Source organism: Rhodamnia argentea, chromosome 9, assembly GCF_020921035.1.
Source record: "Rhodamnia argentea isolate NSW1041297 chromosome 9, ASM2092103v1, whole genome shotgun sequence".
NCBI lineage: Eukaryota > Viridiplantae > Streptophyta > Magnoliopsida > Myrtales > Myrtaceae > Rhodamnia > Rhodamnia argentea.
In genome coordinates, this window is record NC_063158.1 from 21344083 (window position 1) to 21370460 (window position 26378).

At 39.0% G+C, this 26378-nt stretch overlaps 2 protein-coding genes across 5 annotated transcripts; one reads left to right on the forward strand and one right to left on the reverse strand.

Moving 5' to 3' along the window:
- Window positions 1-9532: 9532 nt before the first annotated feature.
- Window positions 9533-11776, forward strand: LOC115752953 (protein DOG1-like 3). Its single transcript, XM_048284808.1, has 2 exons — window positions 9533-10054; window positions 11073-11776. Exons 1-2 carry the CDS (start codon window positions 9626-9628, stop codon window positions 11445-11447), a joined length of 804 nt encoding a protein of 267 aa, XP_048140765.1. The 5' UTR covers window positions 9533-9625; the 3' UTR covers window positions 11448-11776.
- A 1011-nt stretch (window positions 11777-12787) lies between these two features.
- LOC115752929 (protein transport protein Sec24-like At3g07100) lies at window positions 12788-22367 on the reverse strand. Of its 4 annotated transcripts, none has more exons than XM_030691352.2 (14): window positions 22048-22367; window positions 20353-21412; window positions 20107-20245; window positions 19105-19295; window positions 18642-18749; window positions 18329-18532; window positions 17953-18184; window positions 17011-17160; window positions 16758-16914; window positions 16107-16234; window positions 15696-16018; window positions 15407-15595; window positions 13663-13909; window positions 12788-13213 (listed from the first exon to the last, which is right to left on the reverse strand). In XM_030691352.2, the coding sequence occupies exons 2-13, from the start codon at window positions 21379-21381 to the stop codon at window positions 13670-13672; spliced, it is 3090 nt and encodes a 1029-aa protein (XP_030547212.2). In that variant the 5' UTR covers window positions 21382-21412; window positions 22048-22367; the 3' UTR covers window positions 12788-13213; window positions 13663-13669. The 4 variants fall into 4 exon arrangements, with proteins under 4 accessions (XP_030547212.2, XP_030547215.2, XP_030547213.2 ...); XM_030691355.2 differs by having other exon boundaries at window positions 13663-13903; window positions 20353-21433; XM_030691353.2 differs by having other exon boundaries at window positions 12788-13138; window positions 20353-21433.
- Window positions 22368-26378: the final 4011 nt, after the last annotated feature.

Sequence of the window (26378 nt, forward strand, 5' to 3'; positions counted from 1 at the left end):
TTGATAATTTAAGGTAAATTTCATTGTAATTATTTTTTACAGTTTCGTAAGTATATATTTATTTATGTGGTTATTATTTATACCTGAATCATCTATGTTACCTATGGGTTGTTAGTAATTCGTTTTAAATTTTTGCGAATGTTTTAATAATAGTTATAATGTTTACGAATTTAGATATTCTTTAAAAATATTTGTTGTTTTAGGAGTTTAAAATAAAATTTTGGAAAAATAACAAAAAAATATCATCAAATAGCACAACACGAGAAACACGGGCCGGATTTGACTTGATTAAAAAGAAAATCAATGAGATTAAGGCGAATTTTTTTATTTACCCTATCTCCAAGTACGCTATCGTGTTTTCCTTCACGACTTTCTCTAGCGGCTCTATTTTAAAAATAAAAAAAGTTAACAGCTAGAGCCGCCATAGAAAACCATGAAGGAGAACACGATAGCGTACTTGAAAATAGGATAAATAAAAAAATTTTCTCTAATCTCGTTAAAATTTTTTGGTACTCATTTTCGCAATTATATCCATATTCATTTCTAGGTGATTAGATAGCTCGAGAATCGCAGGCCGAATTTGACTTGGTCCAAAAAATATATTTTTAAAATAATTTCAAAATTTGAATAATAAAAAAATCAAAGGATAGAAAATTGATTAAAAAATATTTTAAAATCATAGAAAAGAAAAAAAATCGAAAAAATTCATTCAAAACTCGAAAAAGTAGTAAATGATCACAATCAACTGACCATGGATTATTGTGGATATTTGGCCCCCGATTTTTTTTTTTAAATAACAATTTTGCCCTATTGGCAAAATCTCTCCCAAAAAAATTAAAAGAATTTCGAAAAATCCCGAAAAATAGGAAATTGCCACAATCAACTAGCCAAATCCTAATTTGGGTAATTTGATTTTTTGTGCTTTCGAAAATGATTATTTTGTCCCTTTTGATAAATTGGCTCTCGAATTTTCTCTATTTGCCCATGCACTTTGATTACACTTTCTCTAAACCCTTAGGGCTATACCATACATTTATTTCATTTGATATATTGATTCTTATAATGTTAATGTTGTTAATGTGTTCGGGACAATGTTTACTGAATTGTATGTGCGAAATAATTTGTAATTTCTTTATTTAGCAGAATGTCATCTACATTATTTACTATTGTATATTGGGGAGGTAGAATAATGCAAAAAGAATATGGACATGATTAAGAAGGTAGACAATCTACCATGTTGGATTTTGCAAACATATCGACATTTGATGAGTTACGTATTATGATAGAGAGCGTGTTGAATATAATACCCAACCAATATATTCATAAGCCGATATATAGATTCTCGATTTTAACACGGGATTGTGTCATATATGACATTACGGAGGTGCATGATAACTATACCATTAGAATGATCCAGTAATTTGCACTTCAAACTGGTGCTACGAGATTTTTACAATTTTATGCAACCGTAGCTGAACATCAAGTGATAAATGATTCAGTTGGGGAAGGTTTTAATGTTGGTGAAGATCACGTTGGTGTGTATAATCAGTACGTGGACTCCTATCATAATGATGATAATGATGGAGGTGATAGCGATGAAGAAGATGATGCTTGGATCGACACCGATGACAGTGATGAGGAATATGTCGGAAGTAACAATATGGAGGCTTACTATAATACCCATTGTAGTAATCCCATCTTACCATTGGTACATCCGCCGCCCTATTCAAAGATCGACTTTGATATGATGCAAGCGATACAAGAGCCAAGCCAAGGCACATGTTATTTGATCCATCAAAAGAATTTGATGTTGACATGTTATTTCCATCACCGGACGTGTTATAGTTGGCTGTGAAAGAGTACTATCCGATAAGAAATCATTATTTTCGTAGCGATATCACAAATAAGTCACAATATGTGATAAGGTGTGGTAATCGAAATGGACCGTGTGATTGGAGGATTTGCGGGTCTAATAAAGCAGTTACCCTATTTTGGAAAATAATTAAGTAGAATGGGTCATCGGCAACTTGATCGGAGATACATATGCAGCCGGATAAAAGCAATGGTTATCGCCCAACTAGATTTCGGAATCAAGACAACGATGGCGGAGATTCAAGACAAGCCGCACTTCGAACCTAGTTACCGTTAAACCCGGGCAGCTAAACAAATGGCGATTGCCGAAACTTTTGGAGAATGGGATGAATCATACGGTATGTTGAGAAAGTTCATGAACGAAATGACGGTAAGGAATCTAAGTTCTTATTTTGTGATCGATGGTCACATGAACCTTGATCAGAGCTGCATTGTTTTTAATTGGATGTTTTAGACTTTAAGTAGATGATTGAAGGCTTCGCAAGTTGTTGGCCTGTGATATTTGTTGATGGTACTCATTTGTACGGGAAACACCGAGGAACGCTCCTTCTAGTGGCCTCACTTGATGGCAACAATCATATATTCCCGTTGGCATTTGTCGTGGTCGATCGGAAAGATGTTGATAATTGGACTTGGTTTATGACTCTGTTGTGGAAATATGTTACTAGTAGGGACAATATTTGTGTAATATCATACACGTATATCGAGATTAAAAGAGTAATGGAAACAGCATGGTGGCGTCCTCCACATAGCCACCATAGATATTGTGTTTGGCATCTTGTAAGCAACTACAATAAACAAATTAAAAATGCCAAAGGCAAAGACCTTATTGAAGAGGCAGGTAAATTTTAAAATTTTAAAATTTGAGGAAAATATGTGTTTATAAATTTGATAACGAAGTACTAATTATTATTGTAATGTATTGCTTAAGCGAAATCAACAGTGAAAGTTCGATTGCATCATGAATGAAATTAGGGGTATGGATGCACGTACACCTGCATGATGTGACCAGATTTCAAGGGACAAATGGAGGAAGGCTTATGATGGAGAGAGAAGATATAGATAGATGACAACAAATTTAGTTGAATTAGTCAATGGCATACTAAAGGGTTATTGGGGTTTGCTAGTAAAAGTTATGGTGGAGAAGATATTCTATCGGTTGGTCTACTATTTTGACACGAGAAGAACGATGTATAGGATGCAAAAGGACTAAGGACATGTATTTACACATTTTGCGGGTTAGACGCTTGAGGAAAATAGTCAACGTGCAAATAGGCACGAAGTGACATGTTTTGATTCTGATGGAGGGATTTTCGAAGTTAAAACTGGACTCGACAAATCCAAAGGATTAGTGGGCCAAAAATAGATAGTGCGCCTCGACTTGCGAACATGCACATGTAAGAAATTTTAAGGGATTAAAATTTCATATTCCCACGTAATTGCAACTTGTCGAGCATATGGAATTGATTACAAGGCGTACGTAGATGAGTGGTACATGTTGGGTAAAACCCTTCAGTGCTATCAGTATATGTTTTATCCGTTAGGGCATGTTGAGTACTAGTCTAAACCCGACATGCTGTCATTAGTGCCGGACTCGAGTCGCATTAGGAAGAAAAGAAGGTCCTGTACATCACGTATACGTAATGAGATGAACTGGAGGACGCCGAGCAGTAGCACTTCCCGTATCCATTGCGCGATATGTGGAAAATCGGGGCATAACAGGATTACTTGTGCATACAGATCGACCTAAGAACAGGTCACAGATCGGCAAATTTATGTGAATTATGTAAATTAGCTATACTGATTTTTTTTTGTGAATTCTATAAATTAGCTATACTGAATAATGTGTACCATTTATATATTAATTTGTTATGATGTTATAATATCATAATTGCGCCATATTTATTTGTTCATTTGTTCCATATCTACATTAGATATGTCAATTTAATGATAGAGATAATATCACAATTGTATATATAGCACAAATGACTCACATTCGGTTGGGACCTCAAGATGATTCACTACTTGCACAGCAAGCCCGACATAGATCGGAGACCGTATGGAACGCTTAGGTAATTGAGAAATTTAGCGGTTCTTCTGTCATTCATAACAACAATATCAAAATTGAGGATAAGTACACTATCAATACCATAACTTTTGTACGGCGTTCACTTGAGTGCCATAACTTTCAAAACGTTCACTTAAGTGTCATTATAACTTTAAAAAATTGTTCACTTGAGTATCATCGCTGACATGGATGCCGAAAAGCTAACGTGGGCGCAAGAAAGCTGACGTGGCATGTCGAAAAGCTGATGTGGACGTTAGAAAAGTTGACGTAGCACTCAAGTGAACGATTTTTGAAAGTTATGGTACTCAAGTGAGCATTTTGAAAGTTATGGCACTCAAGTGAACGCCGTACACAAGTTATAGCATTCACTGTGTACTTATCCCTCAAAATTGCCAATAATAGTTCATATCACATTTCACAGCCAGATTAGAATGCACTCCTTAGATGTCAACGATCGATGTTGCACGTAGATGAACTTGATCTACGCATACTCCTGTATCTTCAAGCTTCGAAATTTTACGGAGTTTATATAATGGAATATTTCCAACTAGATTGGCATTTGATTACCGCGTTGGTCGAGCGGTGGAGGGCCAAGATCCACACTTTTCATATGTCGGAAGGTAAATGCACAATCACAATTGAGGATATAGTGATGCTCACGGGGCTTTCCATCGATGGACGTGTAGTTATTGGCCATACCGATTTCAATTGGAGCACTTTCTATGATGATCTACTTGGTGCTCGCCCACTCAATTTGCGTGGAACGTAAATAAACTTAGCTAGCTAAGAGAACACTTTGATGATTCTTTCTCCAAATGTCGATGACATCATTATAGTACAGTATGCTGGGGTATTCATTCTTTGCATGATTGGAGGATGTATTTTTACGGATAAATCAGGGACATGGGTTTGTTTACTATTTCTTTTACTATTGACGAACCTCAACATTCCTACGTAGTACGGTTGGGGTTTGGCAGCGCTTATGTGATTATATCGGGAGCTATGTAGTGTAACCAATCCATCAAAGCATCAAATCGCGGGTGCCCTACATGTATTGTAGATTTGGGCGTGCGAGTGCCTCAAATGTGTCTCCCCATCCCTAGCAGACCATCATCCTTTAGAAGATGCACCTCTTGGTAGTCGGTATGTGATATATTACTTTTTTAATTCACGAGTCATTAATTCTTTCCAGTGCATATAATATATGAAAATCTCATTTTTTTTTTGTTTATGCAGCTAGAGTCAAGGCCTACCGACAACGGAGGTCCCCACACATACGTTGTTACATTTACGATACCAACTCGATAGAATGAGATTAGAAGACGTAAGTAATGATAGAAAACAACAAGTTTAATATAATGTTAGTTTATAAATTGATTCTTGATTTAATTTGATATGTTTTATTACTATACCATATTATTTGGGAGCCTTACCCCGATGACATTTTGGAGGCTTTACCATATTATCGCCGGTAGGGACAAGACGGTTGGAGGGCTCGTGTCCCACTCATTTATTACTGAATAGTTGAGTGGCATTATCCAGACCGAGTACTTCATCGGTTCGGTATGCAGCAGCCAATACCTACTTGTCCGTGTGATCATACGGCCTTGCATGATATTGAATTAAAGCCGGTTGGGAAAGATTGGGTAGGTAAGCACAGACGGTGAATTGATATGTGGGATCGTCATATCGATTATATAGTCAATGGCGATCTTGCAACGAAGGTACTTCATTATTATTCGGGATATATGGTGTGGTATCGTAGACATACCCGGAGGTGGATTTCCATTCCGGGGGCCGCAATGGGTGTAGCGGTTCGTGCAAATACTTTCAATTTAATTCATTATTTTTTTTTTCGTAACATAACTTATTATCATTTCATAACTTTTGTTAATTTTGATATCATTACCAAGGTGATGGCGTCGAACAAATTTTACATATCATAGATAATTTCAATCCATCTCGTCAGTCCTGGATAGTTGTAGGGGAATATAGCTAGGCCAATGCTATATGCCTAGAATGAGGAAAAACGACTAACAATGATGCCATCACCCTAACCAGCAACTACAGCAGCAACCGTTGGGCCGCAGGATGAAGACTAACTTGAGACTATTCGGACGACTCGGAGGACTACTCAAGCTTATCATATGGTGATGTCGTCCCCTACCCATTGGAGTACCATACGAAAAATTTCATTCCGGGATTCACTCTAAGGTTTAGCCAGTCGGATTTCAATGTAGGGTTCGCACGGTTTACCGGCCCATCTCACGGGAGATCTACTTTTGAATTTCTTGACAATCCATTACCCTAGACTTCAGCTAGTTCTGCTAATACATATGGATCCGATTTCTCTCCTTTTTTTCAATACCCTCATACGGTAGGATATGTAGCGTCTGGGAATGGCATGTTTTCACAAGGTATGCCTTCGTCATATATACGTCCCACTCATCCGGATTCTCGTCCTCCTCCTCGGTACAATACTAGATTTGCTGAACAACGGAGACAACCCGCTTGCGGAACATGAGGTCATATAAGAGGACAACATTATTAGTAGATATAATTGCGGTTGATGATTGTTATATATTATGAAAATCTCATTTTTTTTTATATATCTTATCAATTTTATTTTATGAATATTTTTAATTAATTACATAATTACATCATTATTTATTAATTATAGATCTTAATAAATTTTTACATTAATTATTGCTAATTATGTTATAAAGATAAGCTTCACAAGAAAAAATTTATAAATAAAATTAATATTATATGTATCAATAATTAAAACATGTTAAAAAAATACGAAATAAACTAAATATTATCAGTATCAATAATTAAAAAACGTCAAAAAATAAAAATTTCTTTAAAAAAAAAGCCTCCCGCTCCTCGGTGGGACTACCGAGCGAGGGGGTAGGGCCTAGCCCACTCGCTCGGTAACCCCATTTCTGAGCGAGGCCTAAATTCGTAAATATTTTTTTAATAATTTATTAAATTTTTTTTTAAAAATTAAATTGGAAAAAACCCTAAATTATGTCGTCTTCGTTTTAGCTCGAAAGCCACATCTTGTTAGCTTTAGGTTTGGCCGACAAAAATGTTACTCTAGACATCTCTCCTCCAGGTGGTTCGTACCACGAGAAGAAGTACATTGGTACCATTATAACATGGTGTTAAAAGCTTATGAGACAAGATTGCACTCGGGCTTGGTGACGGCAATTTTAACCGAAGCTCTATGTGCCACCTTCATGTTAAGATATACGTATGAACAATATCAGAAAAGCTCAACGTCGAAGAAGTGATTTGATATGGGGTAATTAATATACATCTTAGTTGACTTATAATTTATTAGCTTAAGCTTTTTGAGTAAAGTTGCATCCAATCGGATATGTTGACTAGCTCAAATTTGGGCTCTCTCTTAGCGATTTATATTGAGCTTCTATTACTCGCATCCCAACAAATGGTGTCATGATCGATGGTCAATTGGTGTGCCCCCGATCTGCTTTGGTGTTTGGTGAATATCTCAAGAAAAAAATCTAGTAACTAACGCGATTTCTAGGTGATGGACGTTGTGGTGTAGAAAGTCCAATGGTAGACTACATAAGTTCGGCCTAGAGAAAAATATTGGAATCAAGGGGGAGCAGACATAGCACAAAACTCACACGTGAATGGGAGATTGTTGAGATACATGTGTAAATAGTATTAAAACAACCTCACATCGAAGAATTGGTGTGGTGTGGAGCGGTAATAATGATAATAATATATATATGCTACTTGATTCATAACTCGTTAGTTTAAACTTTTGAGTGAAAGTGGGTCCAAATAGATATGTTGACAGATTCGAACTTAGACTTCGTCTTGATTATCTCCTCATGTGAAAATATCGAGCTTTTGTTGTATATCGTCCCAACACTTTAGATGTATGGTAAAGCCATGGAAGAAACATGTGTTGTTAATACGTCAATTGATGAGCTATTGCGTCATGAACCGTATATTGTACTCGATCGAATATTGAAATCTGCCAACACCCCGTGAGTTTATTACCTATACTAAGGTCGTGAAATAATTTCTCACCATTATACATCTAGTTCGATTCTGAAAGCACTTTCCCCATAGATGCAAGCCCTTCTGCACCGTCCCCATAGCCCATCGCCGCCACCACAACCGCCTTGCATTCCAGTGGAGAGATAGAAAATTGCAGGCAGAGAGAGAGAGAGAGAGAGAGGGTGGAAGGTTGTCGAGTGACGAGCAATGACATGAGAAAAGATGTGGATACATTAAGAATATGTATGATGGTGTTACTACATGTGTGAAGGCTTATAATGGCACATCAAATTATTTTCCAATCACAGTAGGCTTACACCAGGGTTATGCTTTGAGTCCTTAAATTTTTGCCCTAGTTATGGATGAGCTAACAAAAGATATTCAAGATGATGTGCCGATGTATGCTATTTATAAATAATATTGTGCTTATTGATGAGACCATGACTGGGATTGGTGCTAAATTAGAATTATCGGGAAGCACGTTGGAGTGTAAAGGATTTACGTTAAATCGAAATAAGACCGAATAATGAAGTGTGAGTTCAACACAGCAAGAGGAGGAGATCAAGAATCCATGAATATGCTCGGATAGGAGGTACCCAAGAAAGATGCTTTTAGATATTTAGGATCAATATTACAAAATGAGGGAGAGATTGATGATGGTGTAAGCCATAAAACCAAAGTAGGTTGGATGAAATGGCACGGTGCTTCAGGATTTTGTGTGATTGCAAAATCCCTTTTAGGCTAAAAGGAAAATTTTATAGAATAGCGGTAAAACCTACAATGCTATACGGAGCTCAATGTTGGCTAGTACAGAGGCAACATAAGCATAAAATGGGAGTAGCGAAAATGATGATGTTAAGGTAGATATGTAGTCATATAAGGATGGATAAAATAAGAAATAAAGATATTCGACGAAAAGTTGAAGTAGTACCGGGGGCAGAAAAAAAATGAGAGAACATAGATTGAGATGGTTTGGGCATATTCTCCCTAGATGCTCCGGTAAAAATAGAAGTTTGTTACCGATAGCATGACATGAAGAAAGGAAAGAGGTCAGCTGAAACTTATCTGAGGAAAAGTAGTAAAACAAGATTTAATAAAGTGGGAAATAAATTGGCGTACGGTTTGTCTTAGGACGGAGTGGAGGAAAGCTATTAGCATTGTGAAGGGATAGAATTCTTATGTTCAAGACTGTCCTTTTTAGTCCTTTTCCCCTATATATTTATATATTTATTTTAAATTTTATATAATTATTTCTTTTCCCTCTATCGGTTTTGCTTTTATTTTATTTATTTTTAGGTTCATCGACCGCCGACCACAACTAATTTGGAGATAAAGGTGATGTTGATATTTGTGTGATATGGACATCATTCATCTCCGTCGGGTAACGACGAGAACTAAGAAAAAAATGTTTAGATCACCCCGATTCCATATTCTATGGGTGATGTGATGAATATAATCAATTACAGTGAAGAAATTACTCATGTTTTAGTAAAACACGATCTAGTAACGGATCTCACAGAAAATTTTATGAAATTATTGACCCCTACTCGACAGAAAATGAAAAAATATCGAACCCTATAAAACCCCACATATCCTTGCCACAAACCCAAAGGATAAAGACAGACAATAAAAACATTACACTCACAAATGGCAACCAGCGACGGCCTCCCTTCAGACCAACAACGTTCCCGTTGCTGCTTCCTCGAGTGGATGAGGCTCCAGGAGTCCGACCTCGCCGAGCTTCTCGAGGCTCTCTCTCTCCGCGACGACCCCGGAGACCGCCACCGGAGGCAGCTCATCGGGAGGAACATTGAGCACTTTGAGGAGTACATCGGGAAGCGGCGCAGCCTGTCCCAGGAGGACGTGGCAGGGTTCTTCGCCCCGGCATGGAACACTGCCATAGAGAACTCGATGATGTGGCTCGCCGGCTGCCGGCCTTCCATTTTCGTGCGGCTCGTGTACGTGCTGTGCGGGGCCGAGGTGGAGGCCAGCCTGAGCGAGTTCGTTGAAGGGGCGAGGATGGGGAATCTGGGGGAGCTCACGGCGAGTCAGCTCGCCGGGATCAATGCTTTGCAGGTAGGAAGGCGAGAATTGGCTCTATATTTTCATGCTGAAACTTGCGAAGGCAAAAAATTGGGTAGCCATGCACATGAGTGCGTAAATTTATTAACCTAGATTCCTAAATGGGTAAAATTGGCCTACTATATAAAAGCTTTCCTAAATTATGCATGGCATAACTTTGGCATCTATCAGCCCAATAACGAGCAGCTTTATTTGTGAACATCTCTAAGCTCCGTTGGTTTCGCAAAAAATGAAAAATTTAAAAACATTTTCTTGAAAATTATCGAGCATCACTTGAAATAATTAGCCAATAGAAAATATCTTAATAGCAATTTATGTGTATAAATTATCGTGAATGATGAAATTAACTCTCGATCAATGTTCATCTTTGTAGGCGATACAAGCGATCGTTTTCAGGAAAGTGATTTCGAAATTCATTTTGCGCGTAACGAACGAAGTCTCAGTTAGTTGGATTAAATTTATATGTGGTTTAGTCAAAATTAAAGAAAAAAAAAGTTGTTATGGGTTTAGAGTGGCAAACTTCTCTCATCAACACACTATCCATGAGTTAATTCCTTGATGCTACCTATTTTTAAGACCAAAATTTGTATGCAAAACTCCTTTTGTTAACATGGAAGAATATGGCTGTTGTATTTTAATTCTAAAATTACATCTTAAATTTGAAAAGTCCCCGATGTCTTTCTTTGTGTTGACATGATTCTGTATAGTCTTAATCATATACAAAATCACATGTCATGAATATTATTCATGTTAATGTACATAAATTACGCCATTACAAGGCATTATCTTCCGTTACTTCAAGAATTTTACGTTTTGGCCCAAAAGTAGTTACTATTGTTGTTATTGCTCCCAATTTCTTTGACTCAATTCATATGTATTTAGCACACGTCGGATTAGGTTGGGTCTGAATCGGATTGGCTATGAATTACTACACACGTATTTTTTTATAAAAATAGGTTGATGTGAATTAAATGAGTTAATTTGGGTCGGATAAACTTTCCATCCAAATCCGATTGATCCCACCATGCATCTCACCAAGCATATATACTGCATGCAGGGTAGGACAATCGGAGAAGAGGAGAAGCTGACGAGCCGGATGGCGAGCCTGCAGGAGAAGATCGCCGACCAGCCGATCGTGGCGATTGCGAGGAGGACGAACCAGGGGGTGGAGCCGGGCTCGGAAGCCGATGCGGCGCTCGATGAGTGCGAGAGGGAGATGCTGGCGATCATGGGGGATGCTGACAGGCTGAGGCTCAACACCCTCAAGGAGATGGTCGGGGCGCTCACACCGCCGCAGGCAGTCGACTTCCTTGTGGCGAGCAAGAAGCTCCACCTCTGCATCCACGAGTGGGGCAAGCGGAGGAACCACAAGCACGGCAGGGACTAGGGAAAAGCTTCATCCCCTCCTCCGCACACTCCTGAGGTTCAAAGTCTCTCCAACAGAATCATGGAGCTCTCTTTTTCTTCTGGTTTTCCATGTGTAACGTAGCGTCGAAGTATGCAACGTTTTGGCCCCTTGCCTTAGCCCTGAGTTTTTGACTGTGTGATACGTGAATAATTGGGTCTGTCGCCGCCGGCTGCCGTCGTGGCATGGGCGGCAGGCTAACACGTTGGCTGTGGTTGGAGGAGTGTAAGAATCGGGACTTTGGAATTTGCTTCCTGAAATGCGAGCGCCTGGTAGAACCGCCGCTTCCTATAGTCAAAAACGTTTGCCAAGTGGCAAACCAGGAGCCAACCATCATCCGCCGTCTGGCTCATAGAATTTTGGCGTGAGTCTACTTAAGATTATGCCCCAAGCACCACCGATCAATTCGCCATCAAATCCAAACTCCAATGCCGAGCGACTGCTGCCGGCACCCGGCAAACAGTGCAACCATAGCGCTTTCGACTGTCACTGTTGACAAGCTCCCAGCCGATTGCTGCACCGCTATTTAGACAACAAACAGAGAGAGATGGCTATCGGGGTGGCATCAGTCCCGCCACCTTCGCCTGCGTTTTCGGCGGAGGACGACATATCCAGCTTTAAGTATGACAGAATGAGCAGAGAGCGGAAGGTATAATCAATAGGGTATGAGATTTAACTGAGTACGGTGAGTCTGACCGAAGACAGGCACATTGTTAACCAAGACACTGCAACACCAAATATTCATTAGATAACGAAAGTAATCATTCAAGAACTTCGAATATTTTGCAAAAAATAAATAACATAAAAATTATTTTAAAATTACTTTTTCAAAAATAATCTGTTATATCACTTACAGATAAAGTCATTTTTAAGAAAATATTTATTAAATTATTTATTTTTAAGCAAAAAAGGAGAGCTAAAAAGCATTTTAACTATGATTATCGCATCAAGGCCCAACGAGTCACTCAAGTCATAAGCTTATTCATACTTCTCAATATCTGTTCAAATCACTGAATTCCACTCGCTTTGGAGAATCAACCAAGACAAACTAGTAACCTGCGGCTGTGAGAAATTGGACTTGAAAATCGGACAACAAGAACGAGAGACCGAAATTGAGACCTCTGGCGCACTTTCGTGCCAAAATGCAGTAGTAGAGAAGCTCTTTATTCACGCTCGAGTGACGATACACAATACAAGACCGGCACAGCAACAGAGGACTAACCACTTAAACGAAACAGCACGATTTCTCCAAATCCGGATTTTGCTTTTGACCCTCCACGGTTTCGTGCCAGATCTCTTGAGAAGAGAACAAAATGCTATGCATAAAAGATGAAATCAACTCCCCAAAATTGAGTTGTAAATATAATTGAATGAACAATGTCCCCAACTCTGTAGGCAAATTGATCACACCATCAGTCTATCCCTACAGGCTACAAGCAAGCCCAGCGTCAGGAGGTTAAAAAAAAAAAAGTAATATGCAAAGATAACAGAAGATGACTCATAATCGATGCTGACAAAATTTGCTATTTCCTTCTCACATAAAACATAAGTACAGAATCGAATCTTCCCCTTATTTTCGTGACGTACCGAGAAAAATCATCTGCAGATCTGTCTACTGACCAACTTCAAGAACTGAACAACCTCCCTCAAATCTAATGGAATCCCAGCAAAGCCTGCAGTTATACACGTTGCTTGAACAAAGTATTCATTCACTCTATACTCGGGACACGGAACAAAATGATCATTCCCTGACAATTAAAAAAAAAAGATTTCTCATTATCTCCAAGAGAAGATAAATAAACCAAAGACAATTGTGCAAAAACATACATACTCTACGGCATCTCAGTACTCTACGGCATCTAAGAGAACACACTGATGCTGCAATGAAATTCTCAAAGTTAACTTGGCAAATTACTCTTGAAAACTCATTAAAGAAAAACAATTAACCAAACAAACTTTAAGTGACATCTCTTTAATGACAGACGAGACTCGAAAACAATTGCTGGCAAACTAGCAAATATAAAACCCGTTTCCATGTTTCAACAATGTAACAACTTTCAACAAGAGCGTTCAACAGCAATGGACTTTTGCAACTTAAATAAAGATTCAACAGAAAAACTAGAAACACACAGTACAAGTATTATTGATGAACATGAGAAAACTAACATAAACACCTATTATCCTGCACGAAAGATACCTGTACTTCATGCATTCTGCTGGACTTGGCGGTGTATCTGAAGCACCCAATCGACATAACCATTGGTGCCGCCCATCTGGTCTTCAACCAGGTTAGCAAGGAGTAGAAACCCTTCTCTTGGCTGCTCACCTTGTCTTACAAGATGACACAATTGGTAGTATGAAGGATCAGTCTCCCTCAGTTTCTTGAGGAGGGCAAAGAGCCTTTTAGACATTTCATGGTTGAGTTCAGTGAAGTTGACCTGAGTTTGGTGATAAAAACAAAAGTTCAAAAATTAAGAAGAAGAAGAAAGAGAAGCCGAAGACCAATGCGATATTATAACCGCAGAACCAAACAAGGGGCACCTAGAGCACGGAGTAACAAATTTACATTGAACCTATCTGTTAAGAGAATTGACCACGCATATCTGCCTCACAAGGTACTACTTAGATTCAAAACCAAAATTAAAAAGAATAATCCGCACGATGATATATAATCCACACATTCACAAAGGTGTAAAGTCAATCTCAAGCAACAAGTACCGCTCCCACTTCACTCATCCTGGGAAAAAAAAAATTCATTCATCCATTTGAAAGTCTCCCACTGTTAATTTTTACTTAGCAATGAATCACAAGACAGCCACAGTAACTAAAATATTCAAGACAAATTACACATTGTTCTACTCAAACTTTATAACTCATTTTTGACATCTGCAGAGAACATCTGTTTAGCACCAATTTCAAGGATTCCCACTTTTTCCCCAGGATTGCTATCACGATACCACTCTGTGATTTTGGATCTCCCAGACCATTCCAGCAGGAAATATCACTCTGATTTCAGTGCCTCTCAACCATTTAAATCCCGAACATAGCACACTGACGATTTCAGACATAAAATTCCTTTTATAAGTAACCAGTCTGCATATATAACTTGGCACTTTTCCTTCCCTCCTTTCTCTTTTCCCCTTTTGGCATGGGGAATAAACCAGCTCAGTAATTAGCAATAGGCCCACACAGAAATGAAACAGTGTACTGTTCGTAAGCTCTGTCAAAGCTAAAGCCCCAACAGCTTGCACTTGTCGGTGCAATTTGCGATGGAATTCTTCTTAGGAAATGATGTAGATTGAATTCATGGTTAATAAATTATCTATCAGCAAAATCTTGAGTTGATTCCCTCCTCTCATCTCTTCCCATTTTTCACAGCTGCACACCCCAACCCCCCCAAAAAAAAAAACAAAAAATTAAATAAATAATAAACCAATAAAAAGAATGTGGCTGATCCACTCCTGCATCCTGCCTCAAAATTTTATTGCATCTCTATGTCGGCAACTGCAACTTTTTTTTTTTGGTTGAAGGCAACTGCCACTTGGCAATGCAGGAAATGTTCATTTCTCATTTCCTTCACCAAGCATTGATCTTTTGCGTGAGTACCATTCCATTAACTGTTCCACTGATCTTTTACCAAAGCTAGTCCACCAAAACATCAGTCCATCACGTATCTCCAAATAACTATGTTTCCTATGAGACAACTCAGTCACCATCTATCCTACATATACATCACAACTTTTAGAGAGTATCCAACCAATAAAACTTGCAATTCAAATCTTGCAGGTCAAGAAACTGACCATTGCTTACATCCACAATCCTAAGTTAACATATTCACTCGATAGCCACACTGAATTTCTCTTTGCAGTCATATATTTAGGGTGGACAAGGGAAAAAAAAAACATCAATATTACGCAAATAAGTATGGCTGAAAAACTAACCCTTGATAAATCAGCTGCAAAATCTTTCCCCAACAAATTCATGGATAAATCAGGTGAAAGCATTCTACCAAACCATATAATAAGACGAAAGCCATCATTAAACAAATAGAGCCCCCTGGAGTCTAAGCTCTCTGCAGTCAATGGTAACCTTTTGATTGTGTTCTTAAGCTCATCATCAAGAGAAGATCCCTGCAAGAATGTTGCAGACATAGTATCAAGTACTTTCAAGGACCTACAAAGTGCTATGAGGAAAACACAATGCAATCATGAGATTTTGGAGGACCATTACCTTTATCAGATACTCATCAAGCCTAATTAAGTCTGGATATAACATTTTTAACAATTTTTTCACAGGCAACGCCATCATGGTGAAACCAGCTGCACTACGTTCATCAAGTGGCACATCAGCATACCCTCCTCTTAGGGCTGCAGATTTACAAAGGGCCAAGCCATATAAAGGTAAAAACGTCAAAGATTCTGGATATATCATCCTGCCTCCCAAACGATGCTGCACTGCGTACAGATTTCTATATTCTCTGAGTGCTTTGACTATCCTTAGCTGGATAGAATTTCGCGCATCCTCCAACTTATGAGTCAGTGTCTTCTCAATTGCTACAATCCATAGACCAAGGTCAGAAAGTCGATCCTATATTTTACTTAAAATCAAGCAGCAGAAGTCATTCACAGCATGAAACTCTACCTAGCCTACTGAACAAAGATATAATGGCACCCGTGTCTGCCTGGCGGTACATTTCTCCAAGATCTGTTACGGTGGGAGCTGCGGCTGTGTGTACTCTAATACGCCTTTCTCCACAAGATGCAGTGTATCTTTGTTTGTCAAGGGCTTCCAAACCTAAATCTCCAAGATACAACTAAAATGCCCTAATTCCAATTGAAGTAGCAGTGCAAGGGCATGAGATTGTATAAATAGTACCCAGAAGTATGCTGAACCATGTAAAACATGAATAATTATGATATGACAAGAAAACTATCAAGAAGTATTCATCAGAACCCAGGAAAGTAAGCCACCTATGACAAAAAAGCAGATGTGAACTTCTCAAGTTTCATGGTAACACGATGGAACATTTTTGGAAGTGACTGTACATCACAAAGTAAACATTACAACTGGAAGTTGACTAATGATCACTATTGTCCCGCTCTAATCTTTCAACTTTAATCTGAAAGTAAACATAATTATGTGGAGCGAGGAAAAGAAAACGCATTGAACAAGATTTACACAAGGGACTGTATAGGAAAGGAAAAGAGCATGAAGCAAATGCAGGTACAAATATGGATACAGTTGGAGTGAAAAGAAAATTGCAGATAAAGAACCATCCTCATTGAAGGATACAGCAAAGCAACTTGGAAATATACTGTTTGAGTTGTCAGTAGCGTATCTTCAAGAGATAGCTGCATTGCATATGCTTTATCACAATCCACAGCTGGAAGTGCCAATAAGTCAGTGGATCTTAACATGAAATTTCCATGGTAAGAAGTGAAGCGAATTCCTACATGTCCCATCAAGAAACAAAGTAACTACATGTTACCCAAAAGCACATTAGCAACCTAAACCGCATGATAACCATTGAACATCATCAGCAAACCTTTTCCACATCTTACGCGCATAACTGCCTCCCAGGCAGTTTCCCTCGTGAGATCTCTGGCTAACTCGTGTCTCAGCTTCTCTCTGTGAATATCTGATTGAAAGCTGGGATAGTAGTAGACTTGACCCCCAGTGTATTTTGCGAGGGTTCCTACATTGATATAATGTGACAAGCATTCATCTTCTGAATAATGTATGACACATCAGATGCATCCATCAGCAGCTATATGTTATTGTGCGCAGGAAATGGTCAGAAATATGCCCTCATTGGATGTAAGCTAAATCTAACAATCATCATTCCACATAGAAGACAGCTACTGAGGTCTTTATAACAGGACAAGGGCCGCCCAGTGCATGAAGCTCCCGTGCTACGCAGCCTTACCTTGGTATTTTTGCAAGGGGCTATTTCCACAACTCGATCTGTTACCTCCAGAAGGTCACATGGCAACAACTTTACCGTTGCCCAAGGCTCCCCTTCCAGGTCTTTATTAACAATATAACAAAAATCTACAATCAATCAATAGAGGACAACTGCGAAGCTCGATATAAGAGCAACTATACTTCTATGAACTCCAAGGTCTTCCTTTGAGAAACAATATTTTTTATGAGCTTCAAAATTAATATACTGCAACTATAGATAATCCAAGAGCATAAAATGTTTCTTAACAAATTCAAAGTAAAAAAAAAATATCAATTAATCTATTTACTTCCTTTCACCCAGTCCCATGCATTGTATTAGACAGACAACTAATGATATTTAAAGATTGTTCCAAAATTTTAATGTGGCCAACAGTCATAGCAACCCTAATAGAAAACCATCTTATCTATAGTTATGCTAATAAAAACTCTAAATAATCAGCCATTGACATATCCAGCACTAACGTCACTCAATCAATTTGTCAATTATAATTTTGGCATATAGTTAGTGAAGCTGAGGATATACCTAAGGAGGCTATATCACCATACTTCTCATTGAATGCATATATATTAACCCCTATCTGGTACTTAGAGAAATCAGCAGCCATTTGCTTGTAAAAGGGATCTTCTGGTACTCTCAGTGTATGTTCTTTATCTGTTCCATAAACACGAACATCATCTCCCCGCAACTTCAAGCGGCCAACACCAAGAGATGGCAGCATATTCTGGAAAATAAGTAATTTTCCTCCAAGTTGACTCTGCAGAGCAATGAAACATTCATGAACAGTGAATGAATGATTTGACAGGAAGAAAAGGAAAATTTCACAATATATGTTCTAACTATATGCAGAATTTGAGAGAATTCTGATAAAGTAGGCACGAAGAAGGAAATCGTAGCGTACCATAACCATAAATGCAGCCTTGAGAGCTGGACCAAAAGCAGATTCCACATTCATGTTGTTCTCAAACATAGATGGCAAACTATCAAGGAAAGTCCCCACAACTTCTCTGGACTCTGACAGGTTGACTAGGAGGTCATCTGGCAATGGGATAAATATATCATCAAGATCCGAGACAACCATCATCTGAGGTTGGGTCAAGGATGACTGCACAATTGAAAAACCCAGTGTCACAAACAGAGTGATCAATTACATGGCATGAAAGTGTCCTGAATGCAAACAGAGTTCCTACACATGTAGCACATAGATGTCTTACCTTCAGATTATAAAAATGTATAGTGCTGTCAAAAGTTATGAACCCAATCTGTGTCCTGGGGAAGCCCGGAAGACTATCTAAACACGACTTTATAGTCTGGGCCACGACCTGCAAGACATTAATCCTTCCTGAGAGTCACATTACATGTATATCATGCAAGAAATTGAAAGAAAAAGCCCTCCAGGAGACAACCACCTAGCAACAATGAACTTATTCTGCCTGACTGATCTTTCAAGAGCTTACTTCTTCAACTGAACTGAACAAGTGCCAGTTAACCCTTTCAAGTAACTCATTTAATCTAATGCTTAGCTGACATGCACAGTAAATAGTTGCACCCACAGACAACTATAACCAATCAAAAAATTGCAATATAGATTGAGATGCAACAATCACGAAACACATAGCCATTGTAAAAAGCAGGACGAATGGCGGCACGACTACTGAAATTTTGTTTCATGCTCACCTGTACCATGCCATTTCTAACTGCAGATATTGAAACATCGATGAGGAAAAAGTACAGTGGCGGCATTGGTGGCCGAACCATATATTCAGTTGGAGCTACATATTCTACACTGCCCTTCGTAAGCTCAGGTCGCTGATCCAGATCAATTCTTCTGCCAGTAGAGTCCAAATGGGCAAAGTAATCACCGAGAACTGTAGATGCAAGTAAAGATGGTAGATCACACTAATATGAACCATAAGAGAAAACACTTTGCAAATAAAATCATGTACTTTCTTGTTGCCACACAGTTTACAAGCTGTAAATTGTATGGTGGTGATATGTACTTAGCAAATAACTCATTAATGTAAAAGACGTCATCGTGACAGCCTTTAAAATGGGAGACAGTTCAGGGGATCATTGTAGTCTACCCAGGAATATACCATAAGAAGCCACAAGACTCAGTTATAGCTAGCACCAGAACCCAAAAGCACTATTGAAGGACCTTTGAAAAAATATTGCCCCAGAGAGAAAAATGTGTAAAATTGTGACAATATTTTGATGATGCTATGCATATTGTCATAATCACACCACTGAGCCATGGTATTTTAATTTTAGACAATGCGCATAGAAATATTGGCAGGGAAGAAAAAATGTTAAATACTTCTCATTGCACGCCCACCTTCCAGACAAAGAAAATTCAAGGAAATCAAAGGTCATAGAAAGTTCACAAATTATCGCCATCACGATAGCAGCTTGATTGGTCTGAATCCAATTTGTGAAAAACATCTTAAGCATCTGAATCAACTTCAAGCTGATGTCGAGAAGACTAAAGGTGTCAATGCAAAGAAAAAGACAGTGGCTGATGCACAGGCAAATATCATGAGCAGGAAAAGGACAAGTTTAGAATCCAAGCAACGTTAGAAAACAACACAACAAAAGCCTAGGCAGGCACTAGCACAACTTCTATGGAAAAAACAACACACAAGGCCAAACATCCAGAGAGCCAATAGTCTGAAAATTTACCCTCATTCAATAAGGAGCAGATGTTGCAGCGCCACTTTCTCCCTGCATCAGTAAAAGTCACATATGGATTGACATAGGTGCGACATCTCCTGCACCGAATAATGCCAGTTGAAGCAAAATTCACTATAGGAACTTCTTCCTGAATAACAGCAAATAGCAACAAAATAAGGTGACTATGTGATTCGACATATAAAACTGATTACAGTTGCAGAAATAATTTAAGCTTTTCAGCTCAAGGAACCTCACCCCATCAGGAGATTCTGCCAGAGGACAAACAACTGCTCCAAGAGGCAAGTGCCACCTCGAGACCAAAGATTGAGAATTTGGTATGGCACTAGTTGTAAGCCTAAGAAATCTAGAATGACAATTCATGGGAAACATTTCAGCAAATGACTTTGGCTCCGCATCGCCATCCAATGGTCTTGGCAAAGATTTTGACTCAAGTCCAGGGTCCAATGATCCAGGTATGGACCCAAGAGAGAGGGAGCTGAAATCTTCAAGCAGACCATGCGTGGGACCTGTGGGAGGTCCAAATCCCGGATGCTGTGCTTGCAGGGCCCCTGGAGCTGCTACTGGTGGAGGTGGAATATAACCTCCTTGATGTGCATGCAAAGGGGGAGAAAATACTGGTGGAGTTGGCACATAACCCCCTGGGGCAGTAGCAAAAGGAGATTGTAAAGTTGGAACCGGTGGAACTGTTTTAGACTGCTGAGTCACATATCCAGGCATATGGGGCGGTCCACTTGGCCTGGCAGCAGGATACGATGGGCTCGCCTGGGGCATGTTCCCAACAGGGGGCATAATATTTGTTCTTGGTGGAGATCCCATGGGCAGAGAAGGTACATGTGTTGGCGGACGGAAAGATCCTGGCTGAGAATATAATTGAGTAGTAGGAGATTGAATTGGTGGCTGTCCAAGAGGTGGAGCTTGTGTAGATGGTGGTTGTGCTGTCCCAGGGAACTGTGGTGAACTAAAACGTTGGAAAGGTCCAGAAGTGGGAGGGGCATATGAAGTTGGCGGAGATGGTACTGATGGATCACTATATGTAGATTGTGGAGGGGGCCGGAAACTAGATCTTTCTGATCCAGCTGCAGGAACAAAAGGTGAACGAGGTGGAGCCTGAGGAGGAGTAGCTGTAGTTGGTCTAAAAGTGGAGGCCCTTGATCCAACCACTGGATTTGTTGATGAAAAAGGTGTCGCAGCAGGAGGCGAAGATGTAAAAGGTGAAGAGGGCCTGCTAGTGAAAGCTGAACGACCTGGATTTTCAGTCCCCATGTAATTGATCTGACTAATCAACTCCAAATCCCTATACTCCCATACATAAAACCTGATGTAAGAAGATATTTTAGGATTTGAACATGCCAGTAATGTCATCCAAAAAAGAAAAAGAACAAAAGTAATAAGGAACAGCAATTGAAATTAAAGTAACATGTAGAATGCTACAACCATAACTCCTGATATGCACAATCTTTTAGTATCTAAACCAAAAATATTGCAATTCTTTAGTCAGTGACCAAGCAGCAAGCGTCTAGAGCTAAATTGAAGTGTAGCCAGTGAAAAGATGCAATACTATGCATCAACAATCCAAGTAGACCCTTATAAGAGAGAAACACAGGATATGAAACCAACACTGTGGTCAACGACTGCACGAACCTATTCTCTAGACAATCCTAGGTACAAGAGAAGCTCCAAGCTAACCTCTTTCCTCATAATAGACACATTCCCCACATCAACCAATCCATTCCATCGACACAACCACGTCACGGACGCTTAACTATTCCAGATCGTTCAATCCTCCTCCTAAAATCAAACCAAGGAGCGAAATTCTACACAAGCGAAGCCACCGCCGATCAATTTTGACCCCGTATTTCACAGCCAGGAAGAGGAAAACCCCCTTCTCCCCAACACCCGGGAAACTTTACGTTTCGCCCCGAAGCTTACCTGATCGGTGAACCCCAGCGAGATGGGCCTGGACGGCACTCGCTAAAACCCTAGAAAATCGCCAAGGACCGAGAGGGGGGGGGGGGGCCGAGAACAGTAAGCTTCGGATTCCCCACAAAGATCGGACGACGCCGGAGAATCCCTTGGAAACCAGAGCTTGCAACTGTAGTAGCCGAGAGAGATCCGAGAGTGATCGGAGGAGAGGCGGAGAAATTCAGATCTTCGTGTGTCACAGAGAGAGAGAGAGAGAGAGAGAGAGGGAGAGAGAGAGAGGAGAGGGACGAAACTGAGAGAACGATCAATATTCGGAGCCTGAAGGAGGAGGACTCGAACGGTAGATCCAGGCCCGTGCTTTTTTTTCTCCCCTACTTTGTTTCTTGTATTGTCCTTGCTCCTTTTTTTTCATTAATAAAAAGTATATGTTAATGTCACGAAAAACTATAGATTAGTACGTTTATAATAAATATACGTGATAGTGGACGGATATATCAATTTGAGATTTTATCCTTCGATTGTCACAGGTATACTGATTTGAGATTTTTAGTGGTATTAACTTTACTTACCCAAAACTAATGAAGGCTAAATTTGTCATAGATGTATCAATTTTGGTGGTTTTGATGGTCAAAAAATTAATTTATGATGAATTTGATACATGTGTACCAATTTAGGATTTTTTGATCAAAAAATTAATTTTGGATAAATTTTCACAAATATATCAATTTAGATTGTTTCGTAGTATTAATCCAATAGTAAAAGACAATCGAATTGCTGAATTTCTTTCTTTAATTTTGAGGCATCATTATGGCTCCGCAGGCAAACATTTGGCTAATTTTTCGATGTTTGGATTGTTAAGGTAACGAGTTAATGGAAAACCTATGCTTGAATTTAAGAAGATGACTTTCTCTTAAAAAAAAATAAAAATGAAATTAAAAAAATGGGATTAAACATCGATACTTGGACCAAAAACTTGCTCTTGAATATGGGAACCCCAACACTCGCTCCTAAGTCCTTTGCAATAAGCTCGATTAAAAGAGCCGAGTCCGAGACCATGAGCATGGACAATTCTTTAACACCCAAGCCCATGTCCACAAGGGCCTACCTCGGGACACCGGCGCTTGAGCTCGAGTTCTCGGCACCCAGAGCTAGGGTTCCATAGAGAACGGCTCTAGGACTCGGGTGCTTGTCCGCCAAGGCCGGGTCAATGACCACAAATGCCCATGCTTGGGTCCTCGGCACTCGAGTCCATAGAGACCGAGCCAAGGGCCTAGTGCCTTGTGCTTGGGTACCTGACGACGGAACTCGGGTCCATCGACATCGAGCTTGGGTCCAAAGAGGTTGGGTTCGGGATCGAAGTGTTTATGCCCGGGTTTCCGCTTTAGAGCTAGAGTCTTCAAGACCCGCACTTGGATCCATTGAGGCCGGGCCATGGATCCCGGCTCGGCCTCCTTGAACTTGAGCCCAAGCCTTGAGGATCCGGGCATGGGCACCAAGGTCCCAAGCTTGACCTCTATGGACACGGGCCTTGCCGCAATGGACCCGGGCACGATACCATAGAGGTTGGGCCCCAATGCTCATGCTCGATTCCCCGATCGCTAGTGACATCGTGCCCAAGTCACTAGCATCCGAAAGTGCATGTTTATTTAGGTAAATATAAATATGTTTTCTTATCAAATAGCGGAAAATAATTTTCAATTCATTTTCAGATTTTAGCTTAACAAAAAAAAAAAAACATTGTCATTTTTCTCTTGGAGAACATTTTCCTAAAAACACGGAGAGTGACGCTCAACTTTTTCCGGAGCAAATGGTAAAAAAGATCTTCTGCTAATATATTATAGGAGTATTCTTCCCTAATGAATGCCATAGATACATAGATATATTCCTTGTACTGTATAAAGAATGAAAAAGAATGTCTTCCATAATGGTTGTATTAAAGATCAATGCCATATTTGTTGATGAACATTGAAGTTCTTGATTGTGCAAGAGAATTGTCGATTCAATAAACAAGTTGTCGAATTCATGGTTGTCAATGGATTAGTTAAATGTCGATTTACAAGCTTGTTGTCAATTCCAAACTACTAATCGACTATCTAGTGACCGAAAGCTATTTTGGACAATTTCTTTTGATGTTTGTGGATCTTTTAAGGTGTCTATTGAGCTGCCCAAGCTAGTGAATAGATTTCATGTCTAAGTGTAATTACCTTGCATTTGGTCAAGTATCTTTAATCTCAATTTTACGAGTCTTAAATATGTTGTAGATTTAAAGAATCAAAGTTCAAGTCTTTAGGTGTTTTAATACATTTTCTAATTACTAGATCTTTATTGTGTGTGTGTTTTTTTTTTTTTTGTTCCTATGTCATTAGTGTTGGTTAGTTCTCATGTCTTTAATATATGTATATTTCCATGTAATAATCCCTCTGTATAAAGAGGTGAATCTCAAATGTAAGACATGACTTGAATATTTAGAATATTTGAGATATGTAAACAGATATCTATCCCCGATATCTATATTCTTAGAAGTTGGATTCTTCCTTGTGGTGAATCAAGAATCACCATAACCTCGACTAGTGATATCATATAGGTCTTAGTGGTGACCTTTTCCTATCCCAAAGTCATGTATTCGCGGCTTGTGATATTCTATAGACCTTGGTGGTGTACTTTGACAATTCCGATCGTGATCCTCGATTGGTGGCACGTCCTTTATGCCATGGTTCTAAACTCACTCCATCCCGCATTTACATTTACCCGCCGACATCCATCCCATACACTCTGACATCATCGACAATCACTCAAAACATCATTCGCCCATCCCATACTTGTATCTGCATCAACATAGGACAACCGATGCCATGTCAACGGTTTTTGTTAAAATTGATCAAATGGACTCAATTGACAAAATCTGAAAATATTTAAGACTCAATTAGCAAAAGTAAAAGGTTTATGATTGAATCGGCAAAAACGCAATAGGTTTATGACTTTTTGGATAAATTTTCCCATGTTAATCAAAATAATGAGGGAGAATTACCAAAAAAAAGTCCTAAATTGCAATTGTGCCAATTTAGTGTTAACCTTTTTTTTTCTCTCCAATTCGGTCCCAAACCTTTTGCAATTGTGTCAATTCAGTCTACTTAGCCGGCCATCACCGACGTAACCCAAACCCCCTCCCCCCCAAAATGGTAGAAAAATTTATTTAAAATATTAAAATTTTGCCACATCAATGCGAACCGGCCAAATAGATTAAATAAGCATAATTGCTAAATGTTTAGGATTGAATTGGAACAAAAATTAGGACTTGATTGGCCAAAAAAAAGTTTTAGAACTGAATTGGTACAATTGCAATATGTTTAAGATTTTTGTGGTAATTATCCCAAACAATGATGACAGCCAAACCTATAACTAAACTTACACATACCAACATACCAACATTCTATTATAATTCTAACCATCACAACCAATCTAAAGCTCCAAAACCCAATTAGAACAAAGCAATCACAACCCCAAACTCAAACCACATCAGTCCGCACATCTTCCTGCATCTATGATTGGCATCCCATGATCTTAAACAAAATAATATCATTAGGGCAGGAAATGTAAATTATATTACCAGCCATGAAATGATCAGTACCCCCAATCGAATCTTCTCTATATCTTTGCTTTGTCAAAGGCCGGCTTTAAACACTCCTTCCTTCTAAATTCAAAAACCCCAAAGTTGAACAAATCGGACCTAGAGATAAGCGGTTTCAGATTCTGTACAGGTTTCACTTGAAACCTGGAATTATCCGTCGGAACAAGTTCCTCATTTTTTGGAACTTGGAACCTATTCTATCACAAGTTCCAAGGTCGGCTCTAAGATCTATATATGTTTCACATATATTCTTAATTGAACGATTACAGTGAACCATTATTTTTTATAATCATAATTTATTGTTATAATCCACTGATCACCACTTATATTTAGACTTACGAATAAATATGAAACATTAACTAAGTAAAAGTCTCGGTCATAAATATTGTCATAAATGAAAACTCGGACTAGTGGTCTCAAGATAATACACTAATCACTAGACGCTATGGAATACTGTAAGATTGTGTAAAGACATATACAAAAAAAAAAAAAAATGAAAACTTGTGACAGATTACATTTCGGGTTCCACCTAAAACCTACCTGTTGAAACATATTTTTTAATTTTTAAAACCTAGGACCGAGCGGGGTTACATACTTATTAGAGGAAAAGTTGGATAAAGAAAAAAGAACGACGGATATGATTACATCCTATCGATTACGTATGAATTTAGTAAATTTTAATTGAAATTTTATTAACTGAGTATTTTGG